Raw genomic sequence first — 24,432 nt, 5'->3', positions numbered from 1 at the left:
ACCGTCATCCTCTGTGCCCCGTCCTCGATTCCGGCACCGTAGTCTCCGCGCCTGCGCCGTGGCCCGCGGGCCGGGCCGGGGGTGGGCTCCCTCGGCTGGTCCGCCGCCCCGCCCCGAGCTGACGGCTTCCGCTTGGCTCTGCCGTTCGCCTCCCCGCATGCCGCTCTGGCCCGTGCCGCCCGGGGCAGGTTGGGGGTGGGGGCCGCAGGCCGCTCTTGGGCTCCTTGTGCACCCGCTCCCCCCGGCCCTCCCCCCGCGTCTCCCCCCGCCGGCTGGCCGCCCGTCGTCTTCCTGCCGCGGCACCATCTGCCTCTGTGTGCCGGTCTTTGGCCGAGCGGCGGCTTTCCCGGAAGAGAAGGGCCGTCGGATGCCGTTTGCCGTCGCCTCCCACGGTTCTGGGGAAGGAGAGAAATTCCCCAGGGGTGGGCACCCAGGCGTCTGGGGAAAACACCCCGGGGCCTGGGCACCTCCCCTCCCCTGCCCGCCGGGGAGACACGGAAGGAGCGGGGGGGCGGGGCTCCTACACTTCCCCTCACTCTCCCCGCCACCGCCCGCGCGGCAGGGGTCAGCGGTCGGAGGCGGGGAGAAGCCAGGGGGCCCTCAGCTTAGTCGAGTTAGAAATCCCATCACTCCAGTGCCGATTTGATCGCCGAAAATGGCTCCCTCTTCTACGACCTCCCCTCCCCTGACTCTGAGCCGGGCTCCCCCGGCCCCCGGGTTTCTCACGCGGACACCCTCCCCCTGGCCACGTCCGGCCAGAGGGCTGGCAGCCTCGGACGCCCCCGCCAAGGACCGGGGGGCCCGGACCAGCGACCCCATCCCGGCGAGGCTGGCGGGATCGGTTCGGGACGCCGGGGGAGAGAGGGCAAAGTAGGGGGCCGAGGCGACCCGCCCCCGCTACGGTCGGGACTCCGGGTGGGGTTCTGAATTGCCCGCGCGCTCCGTTTCCCCCGCAGAGAATTTCTCCACGCCCCCAGATGTCACAACTACCTCCTCGTCTTCGTCCTCGGCGCGCCCGGCCAACATCGACCTGCCCCCGTCCGGGATCGTCAAAGGCTCGCACAAGGGCTCCAACCGCTCCAGCCTCATGGACACCGCTGATGGTATGCGGGCCCCGGCCCGGCCTCCTCGCCTCGCTGGGGTCGCGCCCCCCTCCCCCCCCGCCCGCCCGCCCCCTGCCCACCGGGCCCGGCCCGCTGCCCTCTCTCCCGCCGTCCCCCGTTGGCCGGTGCCTGCCGGGCGGCCTCGGCCCCCGGAGGCTCCGGGGTCGCCCTTCGACTCTCCCGAACGATCCGTCGTTTCCGGAGCGCCCGCTCCGTGCGGAGCGCCGTACTGAGCGCTCGGGAGAGTTGGGTCCGACGGGACTAGCCGCCGGGTTCCCCGCCCACGGTATTTACGGAGCGCTCACGGCGTGCAGAGAGCACTGGACGGAGCACTCGGGCGGGGACGGTTCCAGCGGAGCGGTCGGCACCTTCCCGGACCGCGAGGGGCGTACGGTCTAGAGGCGTCCCGCTCCCCGAGGCCGCCGGGTATCGGAACCGGGGCGGGCAGAGCTGCAGCCCGAGGTGACCGGAGGAGTAGGAGGGCGGCCGAAGGAGGAGGCCACGGAAAGCCCGTCCTCCCCGACCCTACCCCGAGTTGCTTCTCGGTCCCCGGATGTCCCCTCGCCCTGCCAGAGCCATCCGGGCGGGCGGGGCAAGCCAGCCCCGGGGGCTCTCCGGGCGAGAGGCGACGGGCGGCTCGGAGGCAGCGGAATCTGGGACCGAGCCTGACCGCGGGCTTCCTCCGCAGGGGTCCCCATCAGCAGCCGGGTCTCCACGAAAATCCAGCAGCTTCTCAACACTCTCAAGCGGCCCAAGAGGCCCCCGCTCAAGGAGTTCTTCGTGGACGATTTTGAAGAAATCGTGGAAGGTAGTACCGGCGTCCCCCCGCCGCTCCCTGTCTGAGAGGCCGCCGCCTCCGGACGGGAACGTGCTCCGGGAGGCCGACTGAACTCATTCATTCGCTCGTTCGGTCGTATTGATTGAGCGCTTACCGTGTGCAGAGCACCGGAGTAAGCGCTTGGAAGAGTGCAATACGGTAATAAGCAGACACGTTCCACGTGCACAATGAGCTTACCGTCTGGGGCGGGCCGAGACGGACGCGAACAGAGAGGAGGAAACGGCAGATAAGGACTTAAGTGCCGTGGGGCCGGGAGGGAGGGGGATGAGCGAAGGGAGCGAGTCGGGGCGACGCAGAAGGGAGTGGGAGGAGAGGAAAGGAGGGCTCGGTCAGGGAAGGCCTCTGGGAGGAGGTGGGCCCTCGGTAAGGCTTTGAAGCGGGGGAGAGTCATTGTCAGCGTTGGGGAGAGGAGGCCGTTGCGGGCCAGAGGCGGGGCGTGGGCCAGGGGTCAGTGGCCAGATGGGTGAGATCGAGGCACGGTGAAAAGGTGAGCGTGAGGCCGAGGTCGGTCCCAGCAGGGGAATCCTCCCTGCGGTCAGGGGACGTCCCCGGCTGGCGGGGGCTGGCTGGCCGGCCCGTCCGGGCGCCGCGGCCGAGGGGAGGCGAGCGGCAGCCTCTCGGGATCCCGGCGGGCCGCCGGCGGGATCCGGGGTCTTTCCCCCGGGACGGGTCGGCCGGTGCCGGTCCCACCTCCGTTCCGTTCGAGAAGAGTCCCGGCGGAACCGACGGACACAAGAAGTGGTTGTTCGGTTCATTCATTCGATTTGTATTTATCGAGCGCTTACTGCGTGCAGAGCACTGTACCGAGTGCTTGGGGGAGGACCATGACAAACAACGGACACGTTCCCTGCCCGCAACGCGCTCCCACCGACCGGTCAGGCCCACGTCCTCGCTTCGGTCGCCGTGCCCCTCTCCAGTCCGGGCGCTCGGGCCTCGCAACTGTCAGTCAGTACAAGTGTCTGGAACTTTCCGTCCCCGAGGACCCTGGGACTCCACCCCCCGACGTATTTACCGAACGCTACCGTGGGCGGAGCTCTTTACTGAGCGCCTACCGTGGGCAGAGGCGGCTGCCGCGCGGCGGCCGCCGTGGGGAGTCCGAACCCGCCCTTCCCGATCAGGCCCGCGCCCCAAGTGCTCACCGACTGTCTCCTCTTCCTCCCCCAGTCCCCCAGCCGGACCCCAACCAGCCCAGGCCCGAGGGGCGGCAGATGACGCCCGTGAAGGGCGAGCCCCTGGGCGTGGTCTGCAACTGGCCTCCTGCTCTGGAGGTGGCCCTGCAGCGCTGGGGCACCACGCAGGCCAAGTGCCCGTGCCTGACCGCCCTGGACGTGATGGGGAAGCCGGTGTACACCCTCACCTACGGTAAGCCGCGCGGCCCGGGCACGAGGGGTGCCGGGCAAAGCGGCGGTTTGACCCCGAGGGTCGGCGGTCAGCAGCCCGTGGGCAGGGCAGCCCAGCGTCCCCCTCTCATTAGATGGCCAGAGCCCTGGATCTGGGCCGGGTCCTTCCGTTGATTCGTTCGGTCCTATTTACTGAGCGCTTACTGTGTGCGGAGGACTGGACTAAGCGCTTGGAGACAGGTACGTTCCCCGTCCACAACGAGCTCACAGTCTAGAGGGACTAACTGTGTTATTTGTTACTACGTGCCAGGCACTGTACTGAGGGTGCTGATCTGTTGCCGCCAACTCCGCGGGCCGGGCAGGGAGAGACCCCGGGTCCGCGGGGTGAGGGCTGGGTGGACATCTGCGTCCCGCTGGAGGTTTCCGGCCTAGGCGAGAGGTTTGGGACACTGATCAGATAGGAGAGGCTCAACTGCCGGGTGGTGGGAAGAATTGGGCCGACGCCCCGGGGGCTTCTCCGGGAGCCATTCGGCCCCCCGGGTGGCTCCTCGGCTGCAGGGACCGGATCCGGGAATTCCCAGCAGACCGACGATGGGACGGTGGGACGGTCCCTCTTCCAAACTCCGTCCCCTCCCACGTCCTGGTCGGCAGCCTGGCGAGCCGGGTCGGGAGTCCCGGCTCGATCCTTGGGGCCGCTGCCGGAGGGGAAGGGCCAGGACAGAGGTGGGGAGCCCTGCCTCCCCCCCCGTAATTGTCCCCCTCAGCCCCTTCCCCTGCGAGCTGCGAGTGGCCGGGGCAGGCGGAGGGACTTTGACCTGTGGGAAAGGAGGTGGGGGGTGGGTAGGGTGGGCGGGGGGAGAGCCCGCCCCAGGGGAAACCTCTGGAAACCTCATTCCGGCCCTGCTTTCACCTGGCCACCCCACATCCGCTTCAGTTCAAGTTTCCATCCCGGACGGAGGGGCCCCCTCTCCTCCCGCCGACCCCCTCTTCCTGTTCCCTTGTTCTGCCAGGCAAGCTGTGGAGCAGAAGCCTCAAGCTGGCCTACACCCTGCTCAATAAACTGGGCACCAAGAACGAGCCTGTGCTCAAATCCGGAGACAGGGTAAGGACCCTCGCCCTCTCTGCTGGGACCTCTCGCCGGCCACCGGGGTTTACGGAGCGCCCGCCGCGGGCAGAGCGCCTCGCTGAGCACGTGGGAGAGGGCGGTAGCGGGAGGAGACCCGGTCCCTGCCCTCGAGGAGCTGACGGTCTGTGGGTAGGGGGGAGATGAACGCACGGCGTTCGTGGCCCGGACCTGACTTGGGCCCGAGGGGACTGAGTCAAGAGCTGGGCTCTCTGCGGAACCGGGCCCCGCCAGGAGTCCGGGGCCGAGGCTCAGCACCCGGGACGGGATCCGGAGTGGGGTTGGAAGCGGATCTCACCTCTGACCCTGCTCCTCTAGCCCGCTCCTCTGGAGCGCCGGAGGGGCGGGGGGGGGGGGGGGTCCCCTTCCCCTCTGGGAGCTGGAGCTCTGTGGTTCAGGACTAGGGGTTCCACCCCGTTTTGTAGCCTGGGGTCCCTCCGGCAAAGCACAGGTGTGGGTAGGAGACGTTCACCCACTCTGTTAGATGGTCCTCTCCCGGGGGCTTAGTCCAGTGCTCCTCACCCGCTAAGTGCTCGGTAAATACAATCGACCGACTGATGGATTGATCGGTTTCAGGTGGCCCTGGTCTACCCCAACAACGACCCGGTCATGTTCACCGTGGCCTTCTACGGCTGTCTCCTGGCAGAAGTGATCCCAGTGCCGATAGAAGTGCCTCTCACCCGCAAGGTACCGGCGGAGGGACTGAGCCGTAGGACTGGGGTGGAGGAGGGATGGGGGGGGGACTCCCCGGGGGACGGGCGAGACGGCCGCAGACCGGGCCAAGAAGCCGGGCTAAGGTGGGCTGGCGACAGTAGCCGGGGAATCGATCGGGAACCCACCGGGCCCGGGCCGGCTCCTGCCGGGGAGCCGGGGGGCCGGTCGGCGATCGCCGCCGCCGCCGGGGAGGCTCGGTCCCATCCTGCCGGAGGGCTTCCGGCCGGCAGATCGAGGGGGCACGGGAGGGGCCGACCCCTACCCCCCCGGGGCTGAGTCTCTCCGTCTCTCCCCGCTCGCAGGACGCCGGAGGCCAGCAGATTGGCTTCCTGCTGGGGAGCTGCGGCATCGCTCTGGCCCTCACCAGCGAGGTGTGCCTCAAGGGGTTGCCAAAGACTCAGAACGGCGAGATCGTGCAGTTTAAAGGTGGGTGACGGCTGCCCCCGAAATCACCCGCCCCTGCCCTCCCCTCTCTGCCCGCCGCCTCCCAGCTGGCCGCGGAACCGGCCCTCGGCCGTCCGAGAGAGCCGGGGACCTTCCTCACCCCCGAGGGAGAATGCTCGAGACCGACGAGGCTGGAGGAATCAGGAGCTCGGAGTAGAGCGGGGCCAGGAAGCCCCTCCGGGGCGAGCAGAGGGGGGCAGCAAAGAAAGGGGGTGAGGAATCTGGCCCCGTGTAAGCCCCCCTCGGGGTTGGCGGGCGGGACAACTCTCCCCCGTCTGCCGAGGGGCCGGGGGACTGTCGATGTCGGGGACGCTGGTCTCCCTGGCTGCCGACACGGGGGACGTTCCGGCCACCCGTGGATGTTGACGTCGGGGGTTCCGATCTCCCTAACTGCTGAGGGACGGACGGTCCGGGCTCCCCTCATGTTGACGTCGGGGGTTCCCCGGGCCTCCCTGACGGCCGTCAGGGGTTTGGTCCGAGTCTCCCTGGTCCTCGGCAGTGGCGACGCCGGTCTGGTCTCCGTGGCCGTTGACGGGGGAATCGAGCCGCCCTCGCAGACGGCGGGGGCCGGGATTGACGCTCCCTCTCTGGGCCCGCTCTAGGTTGGCCCCGGTTGAAGTGGGTGGTCACGGACTCCAAATACCTTTCCAAGCCTCCCAAAGACTGGCAGCCGCACATCTCCCCCGCCGGGACGGAGCCGGCTTATATCGAGGTAGGCCGCCAAGCTGCAGCTCCCGCGCCCCGCTTCTGGGCGCCAGCTTCCCCCGAGCCCCCGCCTTCTCTCCCGGCTCATCCTGAGCCCTGGCGTCGCACCAGGCGGAGGAAGCGGCTGGCACGGGGGATCCGCGACGACGGCGGGCGGGGAATGGCTAGAGTTCGTCTGAAGGGAAGAGCGGGAGCCCGGAGGACTGGGGCAGGGTGTGCCAGGTGGCTCCAGGCTGCGGGAGAGGAGAGGATCGGTGCAGGGGAGCGGAAGGAGCCAGAGGACGTGGGCTGAATAAAATGAGGGTGGACAGAGAGGGCAGGGGGGCCAACGGGAGAGGAAGGGGGGGGGGTGGAGACCTATCTCAGCCTGACTAGTGGTTCGAAGGATAATGTTTTCCAGGAAGGGACCCCAAACCGAGGGCTTCGACCTCCTTTCCCAGGGCAGGGAGGGCCGGGCCGGGCCGGACAGAGGCTCCCAGGGCCCGTGTACTCTGGGGTTTCTATGGGCAAGGGCCTCCCGCGACCCCGCCTCGGCTCCCGGCGTCCCGTCGCTGTCCCCGACCTCCCCGCCTCGACCACCCTGGGACCCCAGCGCTCGGGCACCAGAGGGCGGAGCGGGACAGAACGGGCCGGGACCGGCCGGGGCCGGCAGCCCGTGCCCACCCTGCCCGCCGGGCCTTCGTCTTCCAGTACAAGACCAGCAAGGAGGGGAGCGTGATGGGTGTGACCGTGTCCCGGGTGGCCATGCTGGCCCACTGCCAAGCCCTGTCGCAGGCCTGCAACTACTCCGAAGGTCAGATCCCGACCCCCGTCCCCCGTCCCCCCAGCCCTCCCGGTCCCCGGACACACCGACTGGCCAACAGACCCTGTTCCCGGCTGAGCAGTCTCCCGGCCTTTGAGGGCCGCTGGGGGCCGGGCCTGCGTTTCCCCCCCCGCGGTCCGGGATTATGGGAATGGCGTCAGTGGCCAGGAAGGGGGTCCGGCGTCCCCACACACGCTAGGGTCCCGGCCCAGTGGGGTCATTGGTCAACTGCAGCCTTCGGGCGCTCCGGGAGGGGGCCGACCTTCGTCGGCAAGTCGGCCGCCCTCGTGCCGGCTGCCCCCCACCCCCGCCGCGTCCCCTGGCTTTCCAAACCCCGGGGCTCGAAGGGGGTAAGAGAAGCGTAGTGGAAAGAGGACGGGCCTAGGAGGAAGAGGGCCTGAATTCTAATCCCCCCTCCACCGTGTCCCTGCTGTGTGACCTTGGCAAGTCACTTCACTTCTGTGGGCCTCAGTTCCCTCATCTGCAGAAATGGGATTCACCCCCCATTCTCCCCCCTACTCCGGCTGGGAACCCCATATGGGACCTGACGATCCCGTGTCTGCCCCGGCGCTTAGGACGGTGCTCGGCACGTAGTGAGCGCCTAACGAATACCACTGTCGTTACGATCACGGGGGCCCGAAGGCCGCCCGTGCCACTCCGGGGGCGGCGAAGGTCCCACTCTTCGGCTTGGACAAACCTCTCCTCCCGCAGGGGAGACCGTCGTCAACGTCCTGGACTTCAAGAAGGACGCCGGGCTGTGGCACGGCATGTTTGCGGTAGGTAGCGGGGACGGTGCTGTGCGCAGCCCTGCCCCACCCGCGGGGAACTCCCACTCCGTGGGGAGATGGGCTCCCGGGAACCGTCTTCCAGGGGCATCGGGGAGGGTCACAGGGCGTCCGGGCGGTGCCTGGCCAAGCCCGGGTGGGGCGCCGGGGCCCATCGTGGGCCTTCTACGCCGGTGGCCTCCGGCCCCCCGGACCGCCCGTCCTCACGGCCCCGGCTGCGGGGGAGGGACGGGCCGGTCCCCGGCCTCGGTCGGTCCGTCCGTCGGTCCCCGGCGGAGGAGCCTCGCCCCCCCCCGGGAGCTGAGCGGACCAGATAAGGAGAGGGAGGACCAGACCGATCCCTGCCCCCGGGGAGCCGACCTTACGTGGGGACGGCGACCTGTCGAGCGTGCCCGGCGCCACGGGGGGGGGGCCCCCGTCTCAGTGGTCTCTCTCGGCCTCCCAGAACGTCATGAATAAGATGCACACGATCAGCGTCCCCTACTCCGTGATGAAGACCTGCCCTCTGTCCTGGGTGCAGCGAGTTCACACCCACAAAGGTAGGCCCGGCCTCTCACGGAGGGCCGGTTGGGCGGACGGGCTGGCCCTCGCCTGGCGGCCCGGGGGTGGTCGGGGCAAGGATACCCTCTGTCTGCTCAACCCATCCGGCGGCGCAGACGGGCGGGGGAAGGAGCTCCTGGATGGGTTCCGAGCCCCGGCCCCACGGCCGTCGAGATTCGAACCGTTCCCTTGTCGCCTCTCGGGGGGATTTGGAGACCCTCCCGCTCCCTCCGCCCGGTCCCCCCCCCCCAAGGTGCAGAGTCCTGCCCCAGCTCCGGGGAGGCCGCCGTCGAGTAAGGGACCCGGGCCCTGGCCAGCAGGGGCTCGGCGGATGCCGTGGGACGCAGCAGGCTCTTTGACCTTGCTTTGCCGCCGCCTTGGGGAGAGTCCCCCGGGGGCTCCCTTGCCCGGTTCTCCACTTCCGACTTTCCTCCCCTCCCTTCGCCCCCCCCCAGCCAAGGTGGCGTTGGTCAAGTGTCGAGACTTGCACTGGGCCATGATGGCCCACCGGGACCAGAGGGACGTCAGCCTGAGTTCGCTGCGCATGCTGATCGTGACCGACGGGGCCAACCCCTGTGAGTGCCCCTGCCCCCCTCTCCTCCCCCCCACCCACCCCCAGCCCCGCCCCGTCCAGACACGGGAGGACTCCCGGGAGTGGGAAGGCCCAGAGAGGTCACCGGTCACCGAGGGCAAAGCCCCGGCCCCCAGACACCGGACGTCGTAGTGCGGTGAGAGTTTTGGTCGGCGTCCCCCGAGAGCAGGGATGAGCGGCAACTGGGACGTCTCGCCATCCCTCCCCGCGCTCTCCCCGCCTCCCACCCCGACCCCCGGGGCCTCCTCTGCCGTGTCGGTGCCGTCGCGCCGAGGCAGTGAGCCACTCTGGGGTCGTGAGCGGCTGCCCGCCTCCCCACAGGGTCGGTGTCGTCCTGCGACGCGTTCCTCAGTCTCTTCCAGAGCCACGGGCTGAAACCCGAGGCCATCTGCCCGTGCGCCACGTCGGCCGAGGCGATGACCGTGGCCATCCGCAGGTGCGGCGGGGGGCCCCGGGGTGGGAGTGCTGGGGGGCGGGGGCTAGGAGGGAGCGAGATGGGGCGGCCAGCCCGGGCTAGAAGGCGTCTCTAGCGCGGGGGAGTTAGCGGCCTCCCGGGGGTGGCTGTTCCGTCGAGCAGCGACGGAGCTTTACCTGGGCATCTTGTGGGCATAACCTGGGAGAGAGCGGCATACTGGTTCCCCCCAGGGGCCAGTCCATCAGCGGCTACTTTTCCTCCTCCTCCTCCCCTTCCTCTCCCCCCATCCTGAAGTCCCTCTCGGACATTTCTCCTCGGGCCCCCTTTCTCCTCTGCCGGCTCCGGGGGAGCTGCATGTCGGCGGGCGGGAGGGCACCGGGTCGGGCGATCTCGTCAACGGAGGGTTTCCGAGCCCACGCTCGGCAGCCTCTCCCGGCGGCCCGGGCCACGTCTTGGGCACCGAGGGACACCCACCTGACAGGTCTGCCTAGTGCCGGGAGGGAGGCTCTTAAGGGAGTCCTTAAATGACGAAATTCCATATCCGTAATTCATTTTTATTACTGAATGTCTGCCGCTAGACTGTAAACTCTTGGTGGGCGGGGAACACGGTCAGTTATATTTTTGTGTTGTGCTCGCCCAGCTTAATACGGTGCTCCGCACGCAGTAGATCAGTCGATCGATCCGTTGATCGATCGGCGGCCAACAGGCGGGACCCGGGGGCACCCGGCCCACCCCACCGCCCCCCCCGGGGCGGTCCGTGCCCTCTGACCCCGGGGCGGCCTGTGCTGTCTCTGCAGGCCGGGTGTCCCCGGGGCGCCGCTGCCGGGACGGGCCATCCTGTCGATGAACGGGCTGAGCTACGGGGTGATCCGGGTGAACACCGAGGACAAGAACTCGGCTCTCACGGTCCAGGACGTGGGGCACGCCATGCCCGGGGGTGAGAAGGCCGCGCCGGGTGGCCGGCGGCGGGGTCCTCCGGGGCGCGGGGCCCGGGCGGCGGGGGTCCCTCCCCGGGGCCCGACTCAGCCCCGGCCGCCCGGCGCCCTTCAGCCAGCCCGGCCTCGGCTCAGGGCTCCCCGCGCTGGGCCGGGCGGGGGGACCGGGAGCGGTCCCGAGGGCGAGCGCCCGACCCCGCGTTCATCTGGGTCCCCCAGGGACCATGTGCGTCGTCAGGCCGGACGGGCCCCCGCAGCTCTGCAAGACGGACGAGATCGGGGAGATCTGCGTCAGCTCCCGGACCGGGGGCATGTCCTACTTCGGCCTCGCCGGGGTGACCAAGAGCACGTTTGAGGTATTTGGCCCGTCCGCCCTCCCCGCCCGGCCTCGCCGGGCGCCCCCGGCTGCCCTCCCTCCCTCCCTCCCTCCTTCCCGCCGCAACCCGAGCCCTCAATGGATCGCCTAGCGGGGTTCTCGGACGGCCGACGGCCCGACGCCCCCCCACCCTCCGTCGTCGTCCGTCCAGCTTCCGCTTGGGGCTTTCAGGTGATCCCGGTGAACGCGGCCGGGGCCGCCGTCGGCGACGTCCCCTTCGTCCGGTCGGGCCTGCTGGGATTCGTCGGACCGGTGAGCGGCGGGTGCCCTTCCCTCCCCCGACCGGCCCCCGGCCCGGGAACCGAGGGGAGGCCGAAGGGAAGGTCGTCACCGGGCTCGGCCCGGGGCCGGGAAATAGGCCAGTCGCTCCGGTGGACCGGGACGTGGCTGAGACGCGCTCCCCGCCGCCTCCTTTTCGATGGGCTCGGCCTCCCCTTCCGCTCCCCCCGTATACCCATCTGGGGTAGCCCTTCCCCTGGACACACACACGCCTGGGGTAACACCCCCACGGCGATCTCGCCGGGCGGCCGTCTCTCCCGTGTAACCGGAGGGAAAGCATCCCGTCCCTTAGCCTCTAGACCGTCGGCCCGTTACGGGCGGGGAAGCTGTCTGCTAATTGTGCCGTGTGGCACTCGCCCAAGCACTTAGCGCGGCGCTCTGAACTTTGTAAATGCTCGACGACACTACCACTGATGGATGGATTGAGCCCGCGCAGTAAGCAGGTTCCGCTCGACGCCCGTGGGCCCGTCCGCATCCGGCGGTCGGCAGCGGGGACGCCGTCCCCCGACTCGTCCGCCCCAGGAGCGGACCCCGCCACCCCGGCCGAGGCCACAGCGGCCCCGGGCCGTCCCAGTCCTGGGCCCGTGGGGCGGAGGGGGACAGCCGTCCGGGGGGGCGGCGGCCACGGGCCCGTCTCCCCCGCGAGCCCAGTGCCCTTAGCGGGCGGGTCTCCCTCCAGGGGAGCCTGGTGTTCGTGGTGGGGAAAATGGACGGGCTCCAGATGGTCAGCGGTCGCCGACACAACGCCGACGACATCGTCGCCACCGGCCTGGCCGTGGAGTCCATCAAGACGGTCTACCGAGGGAGGTGCGCGGCCCCGGTCGCCGGCTCGCGGGAGGTTCACCCAGCCCTGGGCGGGGGCGGGCGGGCGGAGCGGACGCCACCCACGGGGCACAGGGGGCGGGTCTCGGTCGGACGGTCTCCGGGCCCTCGTGTGCCCTCGGTGGATACGGGGTCTCCACCCCGGGGCGGGCAGGAGAGCGTACCCCGCGGTCCCCGGTGAGGGGCCAAGGGCCAGTTCACGGGAAGGGATCGGCCAGGGGCCGGGAATCTTGGTTTCAGTGCGCCGGGTTGCCCGGGTGGGGCGCATGAGAGCGGCCCCCCGCCCCGGAGAGGCGGGAGCCCTTGGAAGAGAGGGGCGCCGGGCCCCGGGGACGGCCTCCGCGGGCGGGCGGGCGGGCGGGGGCGGGTCCCGGGCCGGGCTGCTGACCCCCCGCCATCCCCGCCCCGCCCCCAGGATCGCCGTGTTCTCCGTGTCCGTGTTCTACGACGAGCGCATCGTGGTGGTGGCCGAGCAGCGGCCCGACGCCTCCGAGGAGGACAGCTTCCAGTGGATGAGCCGCGTGCTCCAGGTGGGAGCTTCCCGCCCCCTCGCGCCCCCCCGTGGGCCTCAACCGCCGGGCCTCTCGACTCCTCGGGGCAGCGTGCCCCGGGCCTCGGGTTTCCCCCGTGGAAGATGGGCATCTGGTCCGCCGGCGGTCCCCGTGGCTCCCCCCGAGCGGCCGCCCCGAGGGCCGAACGGGGGAGGGGCGGGGAGGCGGGAGGACGGGAGCCACGGAGAGAGTCGCGGGGGTCCGAGGGAAGACCGCCGACGCGGGCACGGGCTCCTGGATTCCCGCGCTCGGCCCCCCGGGCCCCGGCCGGTTAACCGAGCGCGGGAGGCGGGGCCGGGGAGGGTGGCGGGGTAGATCGCCCCCCCGCCACCCTCCCGACGGGCCCGGCCCTCCCGCCGCCATCCAGGCCATCGACAGCATCCACCAAGTGGGCGTCTACTGTCTGGCCCTGGTCCCGGCCAACACGCTGCCCAAGACCCCGCTGGGAGGGATCCACATCTCGCAGACCAAGCAGCACTTCCTGGAGGGCTCCCTGCACCCGTGCAATATCCTCATGTGCCCGCACACCTGCGTCACCAACCTGCCCAAGCCCCGCCAGAAGCAGCCAGGTACCGGGCCCGCCGGGAGAGGATCCTGGGGGACGGGCCGTGGGGCCGGGGGGGCAGCCGGGGGCCTTTCTCCAGCCGGGGGGCCTAGGCCGGCCGAGCCTACGCGGGGCGGGGCGGGTTCGGAGACGCCCCCGGGCTCGGGCCCGGCCCGGTGCGGTGGTCCCGGGGCGGGGGAGGGGTCCCGGAGCGAGGGGCCCAGGCCGGGGCCGGGGGGGGCGCTCATTCCGGCTCCCCGCGACCTCCGTCCGTGTCCAGTGGTGGGTCCGGCCTCCGTGCTGGTGGGGAACCTGGTGGCCGGGAAGCGGATCGCCCAGGCGGCGGGCAGGGACCTGGGACAGATCGAAGAGAACGACTTGGTGCGGAAGGTGAGGGGGGGGCCCCGGGAGGGAGGCGCCGCGCGCCGGGGGGCGGGGGGGGCGCGGACCCCCCCCCCCCCGCCGCTCACCTGGGCTCGCCTTCTTCCTTGGCGGCAGCACCAGTTCCTGGCGGAGGTGCTGCAGTGGAGAGCCCAGGCCACGCCCGACCACGTGCTCTTCCTCCTGCTCAACGCCAAGGTGCCCGGGGCCGGTGGGGGTGACGCCGCCGCCGGCGGGTCTCGGTCGGTCGGAGGGAGAGCGGGGCCGGGAGGAAGGGCACCGGGCCGGCCCTCGAGAGACCGGGGTTGAGTCCCGACGCCGCCTCTCGGCCCTGCCGTGTGCCCTCGGGGAGGCCCCTTGCCCTCTCCGGGCCTCGGGTCCTCGCCCGTCCGGTGGGGAGGAGGGGCTCCCCTCTCCGTCCCAGGAGGCGGTGCGGATCCGTTCGCTCGTGATAATGGAGCGCTCGCTGCGTGCGGAGCGCCGCACCGAGCGCCTGGGAGAGGCCAACGTAAGAATGAGCGGACACGTCCCCTGCCCACGGCGAGCTTATAGTCTAGGGGATGAAACGAGGCGGCGGGAGTGAAAGGGCCCCGGGGAACGGGGGTCTCCCCGGGCCGGTCCGATCCCTCGGGCCCGGGGCGTGGCGCGTGGCGGGTGACGCGTGGGGCCTCTCCCGCGGGAAGGGAACGACGGTGTGCACCGCCAGCTGCCTGCAGCTGCACAAGCGAGCGGAGCGGATCGCCGCCACCCTGGGCGACAAGGGTCACCTCAACGCCGGGGACAGCGTGGTGCTGCTCTACCCTCCCGGTACGGCCGACCGCTCCCCGCGGCGGGGGGCGGGGCGGCGGGGCGGGCCCCCTTCGGTTCGGGAATTGGGGGAGGGGCCGCCTCTCCAACCTCGGCGAAGCCCCGTCAGAGATCGTTCGGCTCCCGTCGGCCCTCCCCGGCCTCCGCCTTCGGCCTCTCCTCCCGCTTGTCCTCCTCGTGCTCTTGTGCCCCGTCGGTCAGTGGTATTTATCGAGTGTCTGCTGTGTGCGGAGCACTGTACTGAGCAGTCGAGAGAGTGCGATAGAACAATCTTAACGGACACGGTCTCCGCCGCCAGTGAGCGTTCTGCCGTGCCCTCTGTGGTCCTCCCCGTAGCGGGGTAGATAGTGAGCAGCGCCTCCTCCCCCTTGGGTCCCCCCTCCACACTCCCGCCCCCCGGCCCCGGAACCCGACTTGGTCCCGCTCCCCAACTCCTCCTGCCTCCCCGCCCCCTTCCCGGGCCGGCGTCGCGTCTGCCCCGTTCCCGCCGCCGCCGCGCCCTGCGGAGGGGATGGGTCCGAGGCGTTGGCCGAGGCCCCGGGCGGGCCGGATGGGGGCGGCCTGGCGGCGAGCCCCGAGTGACCGTCCCCTCCACCCCCCCCCCCCCCCCGTGGTCTCCGCGTCCACAGGCATCGATCTCATCGCCGCCTTCTACGGCTGCCTGTACGCCGGGTGCGTCCCCGTGACCGTCCGGCCGCCCCACCCCCAGAACCTCACCGCCACCCTCCCCACCGTCCGCATGATCGTCGACGTGAGTATCCCCCCCGGCCCCGGTCCGTCCCGGTCCCGAGGCGAGCCCCTCCCCTGCCGGGCCCCACGGGGGAGAGCGACGGCCGGGCCCAGCCCCGGGGAGTGCGAGCGGCGGTCGGGAGGGCCGGGGGCCGCCGGCCCCCGGGTTCACCCGGCCCGTTCCGTCTCCAGGTCAGTAAAGCCGCCTGCATCCTCACAACTCAGCCCCTCCTCAGGCTGCTCAAGTCCCGGGAGGCGGCGGGGGCTGTGGACGTGAAGACCTGGCCCACCGTCATCGACACAGGTGGGCCCCCCCCCCCCCCGCCTCCGCCGCCGGCCCCGCTCGGGGTCGGGCAGGCGCCTTCCAGAGTGCCTCGGGAGGGCGGGCCGGGGGCGGGAGGGTCGCCGTGACGCCGCCGTCGGCTCGAGACCTGCTCCCGGCGAGTCCGCGTCCGCCGGGCACCCGGTGGCCCGGATCCCTCCCGGATGCTCGGGGGGCCGTTCGACCGGCGATCGCTCCCCTTTCCAGACGACTTGCCCAGGAGACGGCTACCTCAGCTGTACAAGCCCCCCACGGCCGAGATGCTGGCCTACCTCGACTTCAGCGTCTCCACCACGGGCATGCTCACCGGAGTCAAGGTACGGCGCGGGGGCCCGCGGGCCACGCCGGGGGCCGCTCGCCGGTCCTCCGGTCGGCCGGGCCTCGGGGGACCGGCCGCCTCCGGGGGATCGGCAGGGCGGGCGCCCGGGGCGCGGGGCGGGGCCGGCCTCCCGACCCCGGGAGCCCTACGGGAAGGGGAGCCGGAGGGACGCCGCGGTCCGGGCGCCGGGGCGGACCGAGGGCGAGCCCGCCGGCGGCGGGAGGCCGGGACGCGGTCCCGGTGGGGGAGCGGGCTCGGGGCGGAAGGCCGGGCGGCGGTCCCCGGGGGCTCGGCGGCCCACGCCACGCTCCGTCCCTCCCCAGATGTCCCACGCCGCGGTGAACGCCCTGTGCCGAGCCGTGAAGCTGCAGTGCGAGCTGTACTCCTCCCGGCAGATCGCCGTCTGCCTCGACCCCTACTGCGGCCTGGGCTTCGCCCTCTGGTGCCTCTGCAGGTGGGGCCGCCGGGGGAGGGGGCACCGGGGCGGCGGGAGCGCGGGGAGCGGGCCGGCCCCGGCCCCCGGCCCCCGGCCCCCGGCTCTGACTCCGCGCGTCCCCGTCCGTCCCTCTCGTCGGCGGCAGCGTGTACTCGGGCCACCAGTCCATCCTCATCCCCCCGGCGGAGCTGGAGAACAACCTGTTCCTCTGGCTGGCCACCGTCAGCCAGTACCGCGTCCGGGACACTTTCTGCTCCTACTCCGTCATGGAGCTGTGCACCAAGGGGCTCGGGAACCAGGTGGACGTGCTCAAGGTGGGGAGGCGCCGGCGGGGGCGGCGGGGGAGGGGGACCCCCGCCGCGGGCGGTGGAGGTGACGGCCGGGTCCCGCAGGCCCGGGGGATCCAGCTGTCGTGCGTGCGGACGTGCGTGGTGGTGGCGGAGGAGCGCCCGCGGACGGCCCTGCAGCATTCCTTCTCCAAGCTGTTCAAGGACATCGGGCTGTCCCCGCGGGCCGTCAGCGCCACCTTCGGCTCCAGGGTCAACGTGGCCATCTGTCTGCAGGTGAGCGCCCGGACCCCTCTTCCCCCCGCCCAGCGCCCCGGTCCGGCTCTTCCGGCGAGCCGGGGGGGCGTCCCCCGGGCCCGCGGAAGGATCCCCGTCTCCGAGCCCCCGCCGAGGGTCTCCCTCCCCCGGGGGTTCCCGCGCCCTCCGCCCCCCCCTCGGTCAACCGACCCGTGCGGAGCGCCGGGCCGAGCGCCCGGGGGAGGACGGGGCGGTGGAGTCGGCGGACGCGCTCCCCGCCCGCCGGGAGCTCACGGTCCAGGGGGAGAGGCGGCCCCTGAGCCGATTTCCAGAGGGGGAGACGGCCGTTAGATCAGATTCCAGAGCCGGGGGCCCGGCGGGGGTGAGGAGGAGGGCACGAGCGCTGCCCGGCCGCGGGCGAGGAGACCGTCGAGCGTTTCGGGGGGACGGATCGTAGGCGACGCGGAAAGGAGGGCGAGAGAGGGAAACGAGGGCCTAGGGAAGGCCTCTCGGAGGGGATGGGATCCGAGTAGGGCCGTGGAAGCGGGGAAGAGAGGCGGACCGTCGGCTGCGCGGCAGGGGGACGTGGGCGAGGGGTTGGCGGCGAGGCGGAGGTACGGCGAACGGGGCGGCCCTTAGAGGAGCGCGGTGTGCGGGTTGAGCCGTGGCAGGAGAGCGGCGAGGTGGGAGGGGGCGAGTTGATGGAGCGCCTCGGAGCCGACGGCGGGGCGTCTCTCCGTCGGAGAGGGAGGTGGACGGGCAGCCGCCGGCGGTTCTTGAGGAGCGGCCAGGGCTGAGGGAGCGAGCCCCGGGCACGGCCGGAGGAGAGGGCGGCCACGCGGGCGCCCGAACGTCCGGCTGGGAGGCGGGCCCAACTGACCCGTGGTCGAGGCGGTTCGGAGCTGGTCGGCCTGACCGGGGCAGGCGGCCATCGCGCCTGCCCCGGGGAGCGTTGGCCGTGGGGCCGCGGTCCCGGGGGAGGGCGTAGGGACCCCCATCCTAACCGGGCTTCGTCTCGCCGCTGGCGCCTCGCCCTCCCGGCCCCCGTGGCCGTTTCGCGCCGGCCCCACCCCCGGCCCCCGGCCCGGAGTTTAGGGCCCGGAGCGGCAAACCCTCTAACCTCCACCTGCCCCCAGGGCACCTCGGGACCCGACCCCACCACCGTCTACGTGGATCTGAAGTCGCTGAGACACGACAGGTACCGTCCATCCGCCCGGGCCGCCGGCCCCTCCGCCTCCCCTTCCCCCGCTGTCTCCTCCCGACGGAAGGCAAGCTCGCCCATCCGCCTTCTCTCTGGATCGGGTGGCCCTCCGGCGTGCCGCCTCGCACCCGGGCCCGACGGAAATAAGGCCGGATGTCGGCCAAGTGGGCCTGCGGGCCGGAGGGAGCTTTAATGGGGACACTGGGGTTGGCCCGGGGTAGATCCATCAGCGCCCCCCACCCCGCTCCCCGACTTGGCTGGTCCCAGCTCAGTAGCGAGCAGCAGCAGGAGCCGTCCCCCACCGCCGGTCGCCAGACGTCAGGCCTCCGTCCCGCCTGGACTGGGACGCTTGGGGTCCCTCCCTGCCCGCGAGCGCATCGCCTCGGTGACGCCGGGGAGGAGCGCTTGGCCTTCTGGCTTGATTTGGAGGCGACCCCCTTTCCTCCCGCAGGGTACGCCTCGTGGAACGGGGAGCCCCCCAGAGCCTGCTGCTCTCGGAGTCCGGGAAGGTAACTCCACCCCCTCCCCCCCCCACCCCGGGGCGACCCCCACCCCAACCCCGCCCCGGGGACTGGCTCCTCGGGGAAGCCCCTGGGGGAACGGGCTCCTCTCGGAGGACCCCCGAGGACCGCGTGCCGCCCGCCCGGCCGGTCGGTCCGTGCGGTCGTGGAGCGGCCCTTAGCGGGAGTAGCAGTATGTACCGGGCGTCCCCTGCCCGCCACGGGCTGACCCTCCGATGTGGGAGACAGACACAGAGATCTTTCCGAGGGGGGTCATCGGCATCATCCTGCGGTCAGCTGAATAAGAATGCTACAGAAGGGCTTGGCCCGGGCCGGGGGGTGCCGGGAGCCCAACGGGGAAGACTCGTCGGGGGCGGCGGGATTGACGGAGGGCCCACGGGCGGGCGGGGAGCGCTGCGGTCCGTTGGCTCGGCGGAGGGAGGGAGGGAGATCCGGGTCAGGGGGACGGGGAGGGCAGGAGGACAGCCGGAAGCCCGCGGCCCCCCAACGCCGTGTCCAGAGAGACCCAGGTGTCCCCAGACCTCCCTGGGCAGAAACCCCGGGGCCTCGACCGCCCCCCACCCCGACCCCACCCGCCGCCCCGCGTTCCGCCGTAGATCCTGCCCGGCGTCAAGGTGGTCATCGTGAACCCGGACACCAAAGGGCCCGTCGGGGACTCCCACCTCGGAGAGGTCGGTACCCTCGGTCCGTCGGTGGGATTTATCGAGCGCCCACCGTGTGCAGAGCGCCGGACTGGACGCTGGGGAGGGGACGGTACCGCGGAGTTGATAGACGTGGGCCCTGCCCACAAGGAGCTTCCGGTCTCCGGGCACTCGGGGGCCTGTTCGTGGCGGGGGCGTCTGCCCTGGTTTTAATGCTCTCGCCAGACTGGGATGCCCCAACTATCGGCGGATGCCCCCTCCTCGACGGCCCCCTCCTTAATGGGAATAGCCGTGGTGTCCGTTGAGCGTCTGCGTGTCGAGCGCCGTACCGAGCGCCGGGGTAGATGCCAGCCGATCCGGTTGGACGCGGCCCCTGCCCCACCTGGGGCTCGCGGTCTGAGGAACAGGCATCGAAACCCCCGTTTTACAGATGAGGAGATTGAGGTCCGGAGAAGCGACGTGACTTGCCTAAAGAGAACTCGGGTCCGCCGGCCTCCAGGCCCGGGCTCCAGTCACTAGGCCACGCCGCTTCCCCATCTGCCGCTCGGCCCGAACGTGGCGGACTCCGGGGAGGTTGTGGGGGCGGGGTGGGATGGGCATCCCGCAGCGTAGAGAAGCAGCATGGCTCAGTGGAAAGAGCACGGGCTTTGGAGCCGGAGGTCATGAGTTCGAATCCCAGCTCTGCCACTTGTCAGCTGTGTGACTGTGGGCGAGTCACTTCACTTCTCTGTGTCTCAGTTACCTCATCTGTAAAATGGGGATTAAGACTGTGAGCCCCACGTGGGACATCCTGATTCCCCCGTATCTTCCCCCAGCGCTTAGAACGGTGCTCGGCACACAGTAAGCGCCTAACAAATACCAACATTATTATTATTACTATTATGGGGCCCGCGCCCCGGGAGTGCCGGGCGTCCGGCGGGCCGGTCTTCCTCCTGCCGGGGACGGACGCCCCCCCCCGGCCCAACCCCCGTCCCGGCCGGCCAGCGTCGCCCGCGTGTCCGCCCGGCCGAACTCCCGCCGGCGTTCCCGGCCGCGCTGCTTCCCGGCGGGTGGGAGGGAGGCCCCGTGCGCTGGCCCCCGCCAGGGGAAGATGCCTCCAGGCCGCCCGCCCGAGGGTCACCGCCCCTCCGTCCCGCCCCTCCCGCCGCAGGTGTGGGTGAACAGCCCGCACACGGCCAGCGGCTACTACACCATCTACGACAACGAGACGCTGCAGGCCGACCACTTCAACACGCGCCTCAGCTTCGGGGACGCCGCGCAGACGCTCTGGGCCCGCACCGGCTACCTGGGGTTCGTCCGCCGGACGGAGCTCACGGCCGCCTCCGGAGGTACGGCGCCGGCCCGCCCCCGGGCCCCTGAGCCGCCCCCGTGGGGGCGGAAGCCGGGGGGGCGGGGGGAGCCCCTCGGAGGCAGGGCCGGGCCGGGGCGACCCCCGGGGAGGGGAGGGTTAGACGGGCGGCGCCGCCCCCGCCGACGCGCCCCTCGGTTTTCCCGCGGCGGCCAGAACGCCACGACGCCCTGTACGTGGTGGGAGCCCTGGACGAGACCCTGGAGCTGCGGGGGCTGCGCTACCACCCCACCGACATCGAGACCTCCGTGTCCCGCACCCACCGCAGCATCGCCGAATGGTAGGCCGCCCGCCCGGCGGGCTCGGGGCGGCGGGAGCCGGGGAGGCCGAGGGGGAGGCGCGGTTTTTCGGCCCGGGGGTCCGGCCCACCGAGAGGCACCGACCGTCGCCCTCACCCCCGAGGCCTCCGGCCGCCCCCCCCCCCGCTCCTCCTCCGTCAGCCAAGTCGGCGGCGGCGGCCGGGCGCCCGCCGCGTCGAGCGCTCGGGAGGGCTCGGTAGAGCCCGGCGACGCGATCCCCGCCCTCGAGGAGCCGCCAGGCGATTCCGGGGGTCAGACGGACCCTGAGATCAATTAGGGGCAAAGGGGAGAGGGACGCGAGTTGGCCCTTACGGCGGGGGGCGGGTAAGAGCCGGTCGGACGTGCCGTGGGGAAGCGCCGGTGGGCCGAGCAGACGGCGGGCGGATAGGTGGCGGGGAGCGGTCGGGGAAGCCCTCCCGGAGGGGGCGTGGTTTCACTAGACCTCCCTGTCCGGACTCGAAACCCCCGGTCTGGGCAAGGAGGCCGACGGAAGCTTCTCGGCCGGGACGGAGCAAGCTGCGGGGGCCTCTCCTCTCCCTCCTCCTCCTCCCCCCCCCGGCGGGCCCGGCGGGGCCGGACCACCCCCCCAACCCCTCCCCGCGGCCCCCCCGGGCTCGCTCAGCCCCCGCCCGTGCCCTTCCAGCGCCGTCTTCACCTGGACCAACCTGCTGGTGGTGGTGGTGGAGCTGTGCGGCTGCGAGCAGGAGGCCCTGGACCTGGTGCCCCTGGTGACCAACGTGGTCCTGGAAGAGCACTACCTCATCGTCGGGGTCGTGGTGGTGGTGGACCCCGGGGTCATCCCCATCAACTCGCGGGGCGAGAAGCAGCGGATGCACCTGCGCGACAGCTTCCTGGCCGACCAGCTGGACCCCATCTACGTGGCCTACAACATGTGAGCCGCCGGACGGACGGGGAGGCGAGGCCCCCGCCCGCAGGTGGACGGACGGGCCCCGGCCCCCGGCGCGGTCGGGGGCGGAGGGGACGTTCCCCGCCCGCCTCCCGCCGTCTCGGCAGCCCCGCCGTGGCCGGTCCCGAGGCTCCGGGCTGCGGCCGGCCGGGACCCGCCCGGACCGGAGACCGCCCCCGAACCCCATCCGCCGCCCGCCCGTGCCGTCCCCTCCGCTCGCGCCCCCGGCCCGGCACCGCCCCGAGCGCCCTGCAGCTTTCAGACTCGCTTCCCGTTCCCTCCGGCTGCACGTCGTCGTCGCCTCCGCTCACGGCTCGGCCCGGGGGTCCGCGCCGTCTGGCCGGACTCGGGACGGGGGGCGTCCCGGGTCTCCGTCTCCGAGGCGGCGGCCAGGAAGGGAGCTGAGGGGCGGGGGGGGCCGGCGGGAGAAGCGGACGGCGCCCCCCGAGTCCCGCCCCTCCGACTGGGAACGTTAAAGCGGCGGCGCCGCCCCGGTCGGCCGCCCCACCTCCGAGGCCCCCCGCCCCGACTCCCGGCCCGGGAGTCCGGGGGAGGGCCGGGGACCGGCCCACACAAATGGGCAACGACCCCTTCCCGCCCCAGATCACGACCCAGTGGGATTTTCCTATTTTTTTCTTACAGAAATATTTTTAAAAACGAGAAAAACTTCAGTGAGAGAGAGAGAAAGAGAGAGCGAGAGAAAGTGTGATGTCAGGTGGTTCTCTGGGACCAGGCTGGCTGTTGTGTAAATACGCACCTAGACTATTTTAATATGGACGCTGCCCGTCTCCGCCCCGTCCCACCGTGTAAAGGAAGTGCATCTCTAGACCGTCTGCCACCGCGGGCTCGGATCGGGCTCGGACCGGGCGGCCGGCGAGGCAGGTCGGGAGCGGGACGCGGCCCCCTCTGGGAGACGGGGTGGTCCGGGCTGCGGGGCGGCCGCCGACCGCGCCGATCAAGTCGGCCCCTCGGGTCCCGCTCCCCCCCCCCCCCCAGGGGTGGGGGGGATGGAGGAGGGGAAGCCGCCGGCCCGGGAGGAAGGCAGTTGTGACATTCAGCTTCCCTTCCCGCGTCCCAGTTACCCAACGCGGGGGCGGCCTGAGCCGGCCGGGCCCGGGCGGGCCGGCGCCCTGCCGTCTCTCCGCTCCCGGCTCGGCCGGGCCGGAGGGAGAAGGGGGACCGGCTTCTCACCACGCCGTCACGTACGAGCCGTCCCATTTCCCCCTTCCGGCCCCGGTCCGGCCCCCGCGACTCGGGAGTTGTTCGGGGCGGGTTCCTTACGAGGCTGCCGGAGGCCGGGGAACGGACAAGATGACCTTATCCGGGGCCCGGCCAACGAGGCCGGTCTCGAGCCCTTTCCAGTTGAGGGCCCCCTCCCCCCGAAACACACACTATAGCTCCCCGCTGTTCTCCCCGCTGAAAGCTCGCCTAGGGCGGAAAGGGTCCCCCCCCCGAGGGCCTGGACCTGGGCCACCCCCGGCTCGACTCGCAAGGTGCTGACTCGGAGCCCCTCGCCCCTCCCGGGCTCCGTCCCGCTCCTCTGATCCCCCGGCCCCGGGCCAGGTGCTGTCTCCCCTCCACCACACCCTGGAATCTTGAGTGGGTCATGGCCCTGCTCCGCCTCCCGCTGGTCCCCGGGCCCTCCCCCTCCGCCGGCCCTCACCCCCTCACCACTAGCCGCGCCCCCCCCCCCCCCCCCGCCGCCGTGGGACCCGGAGGCCGGGGCCGGCGAGATGGTCCCCGCCGAGCGGCGGGCCGGGAGGCGACGAGAGAAACCCCTTGGACCTCGAGGCGGTCTTCGTCTACCTCCCGGCCCCCGCCAGACCGACGGCAGCCCCCGCCGCCCCGACCCGTGTAATTATGTACAAAGTTTTTTATTTATTTGAAATTAGGCTAGAGATACATTTTTCCATTTAACATCCGGCCGGACGGTGTCCGATTAACCCATCGAATGTGTTTCCTCCGTCTCGTGTTAATAAATACTGATGCCCGTCGTCGCCCGGCTCCCTCCTTGCCCCGAGGGCGGCGGTTCACTAAGCGCTGGGCCGAGTGCCGCGACGGACACGAATCGGCGAGCCGGGACTCCCGGATCAGGTTGGGGGGGGGGGGGTCCCCGGCCCGAGAGGGAGAGCAGGCATCTTCACCGGGGCTGCGGGCCGACCTCCTCCCTCCGGCCAGGTGGCCACAACAGTCCGGGCAGGCGGCTGCCGGTGTCCGGGCGAGGATCTCGGCACCCCTCCCGCCCCCGGAATTCACCGTCCTCACATCTGTCCTGCTGGAATCCCAGCCTGTGGGTCCTCCGGGGGCTAGGAAACGGCAGGCGCGGGGTGCAGCATCCACCCTCAGGAACCCTGTCGATCCTCCGGTAACCACTTTGGGCCGCGGACTCTCCCGTTGCCCATCCCGGGGGTGGTTCCCATGGGGCCAACCCTCCTCCTCATCCTCCTCCCCAGGGACCCCGGGGCCCGGACCTTGGAGCGTCGTCGGCAGAAAGTGGAGCCCCCGAAGGAGGGGGCATCTGGGTGGAGGAGCCACCGCCCCTGGAGGAACAAGGATTTGGGCCTGCTCTCATTCGATCGTATTTATTCAGTCGTATTCATCGAGTGCTTACTGTGTGCCAAGCACTGAACTAAGTACTTACCCTCTGCCCCTCCCAGAGCACACCGCTCAGGGCTCCTGGGGCTTGAACCCCTGAAACTGGGGGAGTTGGGGAGGAGCGGGGAAGCAGTGTGGCCTAGGGGATTAGAGCCCGGGCCTGGGAGTTCAGAAGAACCTAGTTTCTAATCCTGACTCTGCCACTTGTCTATTGTGTGACCCGGAGCAAGTCACTTCACTTCTCTGGGCCTTAGTTTCCTCATCTGGAAAATGGGGATTAAGACTGAGAGTCCCATACCGGACAGGGACTGTGTCCAACCGGATTATCTTGTAATAATAATAACAATGTTGGTATTTGTTAAGCGCTTACTATGTGCAGAGCACTGTTCTAAGCGCTGGGGGAGGTACAGGGTAATCAGGTGGTCCCACGTGAGGCTCACAGTCTTCATCCCCATTTTACAGATGCGGTCACTGAGGCACAGAGAAGTGAAGTG

The 24,432-nt window shown here is 71.3% G+C and overlaps 1 protein-coding gene across 2 annotated transcripts in view; it reads left to right on the top strand.

The window, feature by feature from the left end:
- DIP2B (disco interacting protein 2 homolog B) overlaps nucleotides 1–21,412 on the top strand; it is a 31,351-nt gene extending 9,939 nt beyond the window's left edge. The window contains exons 4-36 of one of the 2 annotated variants that reach the window (XM_029073373.1): nucleotides 957–1,103; nucleotides 1,792–1,911; nucleotides 3,106–3,303; nucleotides 4,292–4,383; nucleotides 4,981–5,091; nucleotides 5,421–5,544; nucleotides 6,165–6,274; nucleotides 6,958–7,060; nucleotides 7,781–7,845; nucleotides 8,300–8,393; nucleotides 8,850–8,969; nucleotides 9,308–9,422; nucleotides 10,199–10,338; nucleotides 10,556–10,692; nucleotides 10,884–10,964; nucleotides 11,671–11,798; nucleotides 12,229–12,343; nucleotides 12,732–12,933; nucleotides 13,189–13,298; nucleotides 13,407–13,487; nucleotides 13,973–14,096; nucleotides 14,726–14,847; nucleotides 15,018–15,129; nucleotides 15,355–15,464; nucleotides 15,790–15,920; nucleotides 16,048–16,216; nucleotides 16,295–16,465; nucleotides 17,563–17,624; nucleotides 18,079–18,136; nucleotides 18,745–18,819; nucleotides 19,940–20,117; nucleotides 20,294–20,417; nucleotides 21,080–21,412. In XM_029073373.1, the coding sequence (XP_028929206.1) occupies nucleotides 957–1,103; nucleotides 1,792–1,911; nucleotides 3,106–3,303; nucleotides 4,292–4,383; nucleotides 4,981–5,091; nucleotides 5,421–5,544; nucleotides 6,165–6,274; nucleotides 6,958–7,060; nucleotides 7,781–7,845; nucleotides 8,300–8,393; nucleotides 8,850–8,969; nucleotides 9,308–9,422; nucleotides 10,199–10,338; nucleotides 10,556–10,692; nucleotides 10,884–10,964; nucleotides 11,671–11,798; nucleotides 12,229–12,343; nucleotides 12,732–12,933; nucleotides 13,189–13,298; nucleotides 13,407–13,487; nucleotides 13,973–14,096; nucleotides 14,726–14,847; nucleotides 15,018–15,129; nucleotides 15,355–15,464; nucleotides 15,790–15,920; nucleotides 16,048–16,216; nucleotides 16,295–16,465; nucleotides 17,563–17,624; nucleotides 18,079–18,136; nucleotides 18,745–18,819; nucleotides 19,940–20,117; nucleotides 20,294–20,417; nucleotides 21,080–21,332 (4,082 nt within the window). In that variant the 3' untranslated portion in view covers nucleotides 21,333–21,412. The remainder of the gene's footprint in view (nucleotides 1–956; nucleotides 1,104–1,791; nucleotides 1,912–3,105; nucleotides 3,304–4,291; nucleotides 4,384–4,980; nucleotides 5,092–5,420; nucleotides 5,545–6,164; nucleotides 6,275–6,957; nucleotides 7,061–7,780; nucleotides 7,846–8,299; nucleotides 8,394–8,849; nucleotides 8,970–9,307; nucleotides 9,423–10,198; nucleotides 10,339–10,555; nucleotides 10,693–10,883; nucleotides 10,965–11,670; nucleotides 11,799–12,228; nucleotides 12,344–12,731; nucleotides 12,934–13,188; nucleotides 13,299–13,406; nucleotides 13,488–13,972; nucleotides 14,097–14,725; nucleotides 14,848–15,017; nucleotides 15,130–15,354; nucleotides 15,465–15,789; nucleotides 15,921–16,047; nucleotides 16,217–16,294; nucleotides 16,466–17,562; nucleotides 17,625–18,078; nucleotides 18,137–18,744; nucleotides 18,820–19,939; nucleotides 20,118–20,293; nucleotides 20,418–21,079) is intronic. The other variant, XM_029073374.1, reaches the window with a different exon arrangement.
- The last annotated feature ends 3,020 nt before the right edge of the window (nucleotides 21,413–24,432 follow it).

The sequence above is a fragment of the Ornithorhynchus anatinus genome, chromosome 10 (genome assembly GCF_004115215.2).
Source record: "Ornithorhynchus anatinus isolate Pmale09 chromosome 10, mOrnAna1.pri.v4, whole genome shotgun sequence".
Lineage (NCBI taxonomy): Eukaryota > Metazoa > Chordata > Mammalia > Monotremata > Ornithorhynchidae > Ornithorhynchus > Ornithorhynchus anatinus.
Note: the sequence above shows the minus strand (reverse complement) of the source record. Positions and strands in the feature narration are given on the sequence as shown.